We start from the raw sequence: 9,179 nt of genomic DNA on the forward strand, positions 1-9,179 counted from the left end.
AACAACAAGATTATTTCATGTGCATATCTCGATGGCGTGTCTGTGTGTGATGACCGTAGTAACTCCCAGCAGAGAGAGGCAGCGAGGGTAGGACTTTGTTTTCAGAGGAACACGCTGTCTGTGTTGAACTGACCCCAAATGAGAGTCCACGTCGCACACACGCACGCACACGCACACGCACACACACACACACACACACACACACACACACACACACACACACACACACACACACACAGACACAGACACACACACACAGACACACACACACACACACACGCACAACAACAGTCTAATGTCTACTCATAGCCCTCTCCGTATTTCTAATGGACCTGACAGGGAGAACAGTGTCGCGTTACATTACAGCACAGGGTGGAATGTTCACCGTCGTTCCGGACTTGTTATGCCTCTCATGTTCATTCATTCATTCAATCTGTATTCAATCTATGTGAGATTGCTGTTAATTGAGACTATAGTTCAGCTTTCAACACCATAGTCCCCATCAGACTGGCTGACAAGTTGATTGATCTGGGTCTGAACTCCACCCTGAGCGCCTGGATCCTGGACTTTCTGACCGACAGGCCCCAGGCGGTCAGGGTGGGTGGACACACCTCCAACTCCATCACCCTGAGCATCGGGTCCCCTCAGGGCTGTGTCCTCAGCCCCCTGCTGTATTCGCTGTACACACACCACTGTGTGGCCAGGTTCAGCTCCAACTCCATAGTGAAGTTTGCGGACGACACGTGGTGGTGGGCCTGATCTCTAACAATGACGAGAAGGCCTACCGTCCTGGCACCCGATTCCGCTGGGTTCGTGGCCCCACGAAATTGTGACATTGTGCACGGCATGCCAAACCCCTCCCCCCCCGCTTGGCGGGTGGGCCGCCGGGGTACTGTTTTTACAGTCAGCCCCTTTAGGCGCTCCTGTGTAGTTCGCAGTCCTCCGGGCGCAGGTCGAGCTCTTGTTACCTGTCGGCCTGGATTAAGGGATCAACCTCCTTTTTGGAGTGTTTGTCTCCCCGGTGCGCCAGCTGACCCCACGAGATTATGGGGGAGGAGCCTCCTCCTCAGGGAGTTTCAGAGCCTCCTCATGAAGTTCTTCGGAGCCTCCCCCCCCCTCAGTGGAGCCTCCTCCTCAGAGAGGAAACCTCCTTACAGAGCCTCCTCCTCAGGGAGTTTCAGAGCCTCTTCCTCTGTGGGTCTTCGCGGCATGCCAGGTGGAGAAGGGCCTTCACCTGTTGTAGGCCCTGTCCGATACGCTGGCGGTGTAGAGGGTACCAGTGAACACCTGGAGAGGTCTCAATGTCACGGCCTCGTTGACCTCACCAGGCCCCTTTTCTGGGGGTCCTGGCCCCCGGACTCGCCGGTAAGTCCGCCTTGTGTGGCCTGGGGCTGGGACCTCCTTCGCGCCCCGCCGCTACGGCTTCACCCGCGGGGTCGGGTTTTCTTTAATCCCGACCCCTTGGAATGCCTCGCGGGTCTAATGACCCCGAACCCGCGAGGTGTGGGAGCTTTTGTTTTCAAGTGTGTTCCCTGGTAGCGTGCGGGGCGCGCGGTCGGGTAGTCTCGGGCCCTTCTGTCCCGCGGTCTGCTCACCCTGTGCGTTTGTTGGGTGCTGTCCCCTCTTTCGCACAGTCGGTGTCCTGTCCCCCTCCCACCCCTCACCCTCCCCGGTATTCTGATGGTTGTAGGGGACCTCAGCGGGTACATTTGTCGGGCTCTCCGCTCTGCTCCGCTCTTATATTCCAACAGCAGAGCCGAGCTATCTACGAAATATAACAAAGGTTATCCTATAACCCTAGTTATATGAGTAGATAGTGAGCGCTCTGCTCTCACTCACTGAGGACGCCCTTTTGGTCTTCCGTTTTAACGGTGAAAGACTAGGGAAGAGCAGGAGTACGGCCACACACCCCTCGCTTATATCCATGGGCGGATGTGGGCGTGGCCGAACAGGTGTAGGTGCATTGTTGCTGAAAGTTTTCAAATTCACAGTATGTGATGGGGAATATTCCAACAGAGCAGAGCGCTCGCTATCTACTCATATAACTAGGGTTATAGGATAACCTTCGTTTTAAGTACCTGGGAGTCCACATCACAGAGGACCTGACATGGACAACACACACAGACACTGTGTTAAAAAAGGCGAAGCAGGGCCTCTACCACCTGAGATAACTCAGGAAATTCAGAGTATCAGGGAAGATACTACAGTCCTTCTACTCTGGGGCTGTAGAGAGCATCCTGACTGGGAACATCACTGCCTGGTTTGGCAACTGCACTGCCCAGGACAGGAAGGCTCTACAGAGAGTATTACACTACCACCCCTGCAGGACCTATACAACAGGAGGTGCAAATCCAGACTTGACTTAAACCCTTTTGCTCTTTGGGGAGCATAGGTCAATCATGAAATCTCTCCAGCTGGTTCGGTGTTGCAAATCCAGAGCCTGCGGAATAATAAAGGACTCCCACCACCTGTTCATTCTGTCATCCGCTCACAACAGATACATCTGTGGGTTCTTTTTGAATGATAATCGGTTGTCTAATTGAGCGATAAGGTTCTAATGAAATGAAATGGCTCTGTAAATTACAGCTCTACTTTTAGTTATGTTTTTATTTATTTATTTATTCATTTATTTATTTGACCTATATTTACCCAGGGTAGGTTCGCTGAGCACGGATGCTCTTTCTAAGCAATGCCCTGCTTCACACTCACACATACTGTACATTTGCACCTGTACACAGTACGACCTGTCGGACGGCAGGCGCACATCCCATCATGTTGCCGTGTTCCTTTAACCCCCAACATTAACCCCCAAAATGTAAAAAAGGAACTTCTCTTGTGAACTGAAAGCCACAAATGTTTGGTGAGTGTGTTTTCAATGTAGCTGATGGAGACAGATTTCCTATAGTTTGGTATTTTCTGTTCGGCACAGAATCAGAATATGAGTACAGTGTATAAAACGGTGAAATGTAGGGCACATACATACTGTATACATGACTTATGAATGTATACATTGTACTATTGAAACAAATAATACTGCTCAACTGCACAGCCCTGTTAAATATTCCATCTCACTGTATTTAAATGTGTATTCTATTTGTATTCTAATTTAATACAATCGTGCACAATTGTACAGCCCTGGCCTAATTTATTTTATAATTCTATTCTATTGTCCTTTTATTTTAACTTAGTTTATATTCCATTTTATTCTACGCTTTATTTTTTATTCTACCTTAAAATAATAAAGGTATTATGTCCCCACCAAACGACCAAATCAAATTCCTTGTAAGTGCAGACTACTTGGCAATAAATACCTTTCTGATTCAGATTCTGAAATAATGGGATGTGTTATTTTCCTCACCACATACTCTTTTTTTTTTGATCCACTTTTTCTCCCATTTTCTATATTTTCTCCCATCCCAATTTCGTATCATCCAATTCAACCCTCCCCTGTCACGAACGCTGTTTCTTGCCTCCCACAAGCCGGCTGCAGTGAGGACTAAGTCATACATAGCACAAGTCCCCTCCGGTACTTGAGGTAACAGCAGTCGCATCTTTTCACCTGCGCAGCTCGACCTCTCAGTGTCGAGGAGTAACGCGTGGGAGGCTCACGCTGCCCCCGACACTTCCTGATTCTACTGCGCAGGCGCACCAACCGACTTGTAGGAGTCGCTTGTTCACAACGTTCGATCCCCACCCTTCAGTTTTTCCCTCCCCGTAATACGGCCAATGTGTATTACTGCGGACGACCAGCCAAACTGAAAAACAATGTGGAGAGCTGGATTCGAACACGCGAATCCTAGCGTCTCCACACTGGTGGCGAGTGCCTTGCCCACTACACCACCTAGCCGCCCCGCCTCACCACATACTCTTCTCGTTCACCATCTATGTACCTGCTGGTGTAAAGTAGGTCAGGATAGAGTCGACTCACTTTACGCTTCACATCCGAAGCCACGCTGACGAGCAGCGACCAGTAGAAACCCAGTTCTATCATGTAGTACCAGTACTGCGAGGGCAGCAGCGTCTGAGGAGGACCCAACAAAACAGTCCTTCAGCAACAAATGACACAACAACAAGTTGCAAATGTACAGAATGTTACATTCCTTTTTTATATTTTATAGACAAGATGCAATGTAATTGCCCTATCTCAAACCCGCCCCCTCTTTTCTTGATCCTCGAGGAAAGCAACAGTTGTGATTGGAGGATCAAGAGGAGGGGACAGAGTTTGAGATAGGGCAATTATCCCCTTGTACAATAAGTACTAATACTGAATCAGTTGTAGATTAGATGCAGAGGACTGTGGGGGGGTTGAGCAGTGCAGACGGTGGACATGTCATTGGAGTTCATCAAGTGGGCGCCTCCTGTCACAGATGTTTAATTTAGTCCCATGACAACACCCTCAGAAAGACTCCCCTCCCTCTGCCCCCCCCCCCCCCCCCCCCACTCACTCTCACAGCAGGACCTGTCCTACAAGCTCTCTATCAACAGCACTATGGCGGCCAGGGGTGTAAAGTACTTCATTACAATACTTAAGTACTGTTTTTGGGGATTTGTAATTTACTCGAGGTATTATTAGGTTTGTATACTTGTACTTTTACTCAATTACATTTCAGAGAAAAAAAACATACTTTTTACTCCTTACATTTAAAATGCAGACCTACAAAGTATAAAGTACAAATCTTGCAGGTCCAACTATTTTAATTAGTATATTTGTTTCTCTGGCCGAACTAACGTTAACGGCCACACTTTATTTAATAACAGCCAATCAAATTCCCATCAATGGAAAATTAACCCACCGATACCCATGCTGATTGGTCCTTGTGCGAGACTAGAAAGCGGGGATCTTTGATTAAACACCTGCTATCAGAAGAATAGACAGTCAGAGTGACAAGCTACAGAAGATGGCCACAAACGACAGTACGAGTGATGAAGAGGACAAAAACGAAAATGTAATTTCCCCGGAATAAAAAAAAGTTTTTACATTTACTTTTTAGTACATTTAAAAGTAGAAACCTTTTGACTTTTACTCAAGTGTGTTTTTAGCCAGATACTCTGACTTTTACTTGAGTATGATTTTGAGACGGTATACCCATACTTTCACTTAAGTATAATCTCTGGGTACTTTTTACACCCCTGCCGCTACCCACAAGCTCTCTATCAACAGCACTATGGCAAAGATGTCAACAAACGGAGCAACAACGTATTGTCATCCCTGGAGACCGTACCAGCACAGGAAAGCCCTCCCACATCTCCTTCACGTCATACAGCCAGGGTTTCTGTGAGGAGAGAGAGCGAGAGAGTGTGGGGGAGAGGAGGAGAGGATGGGACAAAAGAGGAAGACATTTCTATTTATATCAACTGACTCAGCACAAAAGTGACCTAGTATTTCTATTCTGACAAGTGTGTGAAAGGTGCAATCAACCATCTATTACCACGGCGACTGTTGGTTATGGTTGATGGCCAGACGGCACAGTCCTACACAGAGAGTTGGATGGCGTTCCACTGTCAAACATCTTTACTGTCAAACATCTTTGCTAGTTTGAGTAAACTAAAAGTAAACGAATTATTATAATATTATATTATTATATTATTGCCCCCCCCCCCCCATATTTTTAGTCTCCTTTATAAATAAGAACCAAAAATATGTTGAAAAAAGTTAAATAATAAAATTTCACTGCATCTGTGCAGCCTTGTTTATTCACTGTGTCCATGGAAACGACAATGAACGCAGCCATAAAGGTATGGTTTCCTTTCGCAAAAAAAAAAAGGATATCACTGCATAACTATTCAGACAAGCTTAATATTTGGTTATTATACTATATGCAATTAAAAGATTTTGCCGCATTTTCTTTCAAACGAATTTGGTCGCGGATGTCAGGATTTGGTCCAGCTATGAGGCACTTTGGGCAGAGCCGTCTTGCAGGATGTTTGACGTACAGGTGTAGAGACAGCTCTGCGTAGGAGTGTGCACAAGAGGTGATGAATGAAGTGGGGAGGACACCACGATAGGGTGACGGGTCAAGGTTGAAAGGTCGATACTCACATCGATGAGGGCGGCCAGGCCAGCAATGAAAGCAAGAAGGTAAAAGGTAAATCTCCAACTGCAAGAGAACACACACATACAGTCTTTCTGCTCAGTCATCGGGTAAAAGACAACACATATTTTGCACACACACAGACACAATTCACACACTACTGAACAGCTCAAAACATAAAGATATACCAAGCGGAATGAAGTGCCAAGAAATGTAGAGTAAACTACTCTGGGAATGTCAAACCAGGACGGACGGACGGACGGACGGACGGACGGACACACACACACACACACACACACACACACACACACGCACACGCACACGCGCACATACACACACACACACACACACACACACACACACACACACACACACACACACACACACACACACACACACACACACACACACACACACACACAACACAGCATAGTCACAAGAACACAAGTCCATTGTAGTTTTACTGCACATTTGCTGTGTCAGATTCTACTTCTCTTCGGACAAAAACAACAAGATTTTTTATTTTTTTTATCCACTTTTTCTCCCATTTTCTATATTTTCTCCAATCCCAATTTCGTATCATCCAATTCAACCCTCCCCTGTCACGAACGCTGTTTCTTGCCTCCCACAAGCCGGCTGCAATGTGGACTAAGTCATACATAGCACAAGTCCCCTCCGGTACTTGAGGTAACAGCAGTCGCATCTTTTCACCTGCGCAGCTCGATCTCTCAGTGGCGAGGAGTAACGCGTGGGAGGCTCACGCTGCCCCCGACACTTCCTGATTCTACTGCGCAGGCAGGCGCACCAACCGACCTGTAGGAGTCGCTGTCCACAACGCCCGATCCCCACCCATCAGTTTCCCACCCCCTAATACGGCCAATGTGTTTTAGTACGGACGACCAGCTAAACTGAAAGCAATGTGGAGCGCTGGGCTCGAACAGGCGAGCCCAGCGTCTCCGTCATTCGTGGCGAGCGCCTTGCCCACTACGCCACGTAGCCGCCCGACAACAAGATTATTTCATGTGCATATCTCGATGGCGTGTCTGTGTGTGATGACCGTAGTAACTCCCAGCAGAGAGAGGCAGCGAGGGTAGGACTTTGTTTTCAGAGGAACACGCTGTCTGTGTTGAACTGACCCCAAATGAGAGTCCACGTCACACACAGACAGACAGACAGACAGACAGACAGACACACAGACACACAGACACACAGACACACACACACACACACACACACACACACACATGCTAACGTCCGAGCACAGACAATGACACAGCAGTCAGACAGTGTCCTCCCTGCTAAGTGGTGTAACAGAGCCTCAGTGGGGACATGTCCTCTGCAGTCTCTCAGACAGGTGGCAGGAAAGGAGTTCAGAGGCAGGACCATATTAGAAATAGAATCGATAGAATGGCGATTCACATTCAAGTGTAAACATTTTATCTTTGAATAGTCATCTGGCTGGATTCACCTTAAAAATGGCTGCGATAGAATGTTTGATAATCGATGTATCTCAAACCCTGCCCTCTTTTATTGATCCTCCAATCACAACTGACAAACTTTGTCTGAGGGAAGCAACAGTTGTGATTGGAGGATCAGGAAAAGGGGGCGGGTTTGAGATAGGTGAATTACGTCAAGGAAAACAGTGTTGATTTGGTGCATGAGACATCAGAGAGTTGATGCGTTACCATGGCAATGGCGTCTTTTGGATGAACATTCCAGTGGCAGTTGGTAACATTCTAACGTTCGCTTTAGTAGAACTTGTAAAGTTTCAGTGCAGTCTTACCTTCATGTAAAGTAATCTACCAGTAAGCTAGCAATCACTGCTGTCCCTGTCATCCGCTGTCCAACACCACCATTCCTCCCAGGTGTCAGGCTCCTCATTCACTTCCATTAATTTTAATTAATGGAATTAATTAATTAACTATACTTCTAAAGTATAAACAAACTACAGCTGTACAGGTTTCAACAAAACAGACAATTCTGACTAAGGTATGTGTTTGTTTTGGCATTTGATTTACAGATTTATTAACTTGAAATACGGTAGTTCCTTTTCACACAGAGAAGCCGGCAAAAAGGTGGCATTTTGAAATGCACCATCGCTGGGTCCAGATTCACACTGCCCAAGAAAGCCACCAATTTGCCGGCATGTCAACTTTCACACACAAAACCATAACCTCCTTTTGTTGCTAAGCAACATGTCATTTGGGGTTGTAATTTGTTCTTGGTAGTAGCCTAGTATAATCAATACAGGACGTTTTAAAATGCAGTGCAAAATTTAAATCAAGCTGCTGCACCTCAGCATGGAGATCGATAGGTATAGGCTACAGTTGCTTAGTGAGAAATGTATTTCCATCCATAGTGCACTGAATTAAAAAAAAAAAAGAAAAAAAAAAAAAAAAGAAAATGATCTAACCCTAACTAACCATACTGTCATGCACTTGTCCTAATAAACTAACCCTACACTGTAGCACTCAACACTTTGACGAACATTGTTACTCAGCTGATAGAGTTGTGCCCTTCCTGATGGCTTGTCGTACAGAACTTGTAAGTCGCTTTGGATAAAAGCGTCAGCTAAATGACTAAATGTAAATGTAAATGTAAATGTGCATAGCTTACTGTAACTATTAACCAGTTCATAATTGTTTTCCTGCTGGATTGGATTTCATTTATCATTGGGGAACAAAATTCTCTGCGTGATTAAATCTTTGCATACGTGTTTGGCTCTGCTATTGTAGACACCTGAAAATGACTGACTATTATTCAATGTGTCTAACGCTAATTCTTTGCATTCCCTGTGTTCGCGAGGATGTTGTGTAACCGGCCGACCGCTCTTGATCATCCCTATCCTGACATTGACACTTAACTGGCTGATCTCTTTGATTTTCTCCCTATCCTAACATTGACACTTCATAGTGGGACAGGATACAGGTGCCGCCAGGGGCGCTGGTGGTCACGTTGGGCAGGGAGACACAGGTGAAGAAGAATGGGTTCAGAGCGCGGTGCCGAGGGAGGGGCTTCCTCTTCATCGTTTTCCACAGAGGGAGGAGGACGCACGGAACGGGAGCTCCGGAGATTCAGCACGCGAGAGATAAACTCAGTTACAAAGCGGGTTATTATAGAAGTATGCGATAGTTTAGCGTTTGGTTA

The 9,179-nt window shown here is 46.4% G+C and overlaps 1 protein-coding gene across 1 annotated transcript in view; it reads right to left on the minus strand.

Annotated features, from left to right (window-relative positions):
* LOC311246607 (ceramide synthase 2-like) overlaps window positions 1-9,179 on the minus strand; it is a 43,531-nt gene that overhangs the window by 9,838 nt on the left and 24,514 nt on the right. Inside the window, exons 3-5 of the mRNA XM_084336756.1 lie at window positions 6,041-6,098; window positions 5,223-5,273; window positions 3,929-4,021 (exon numbers count right to left, since the gene is read on the minus strand). Of these exons, the coding sequence (XP_084192882.1) occupies window positions 3,929-4,021; window positions 5,223-5,273; window positions 6,041-6,098 (202 nt within the window). The remainder of the gene's footprint in view (window positions 1-3,928; window positions 4,022-5,222; window positions 5,274-6,040; window positions 6,099-9,179) is intronic.

Source organism: Notolepis coatsorum (assembly GCF_963971535.1).
Source record: "Notolepis coatsorum genome assembly, chromosome: 19".
Taxonomy (NCBI): Eukaryota; Metazoa; Chordata; class Actinopteri; order Aulopiformes; family Paralepididae; genus Notolepis; species Notolepis coatsorum.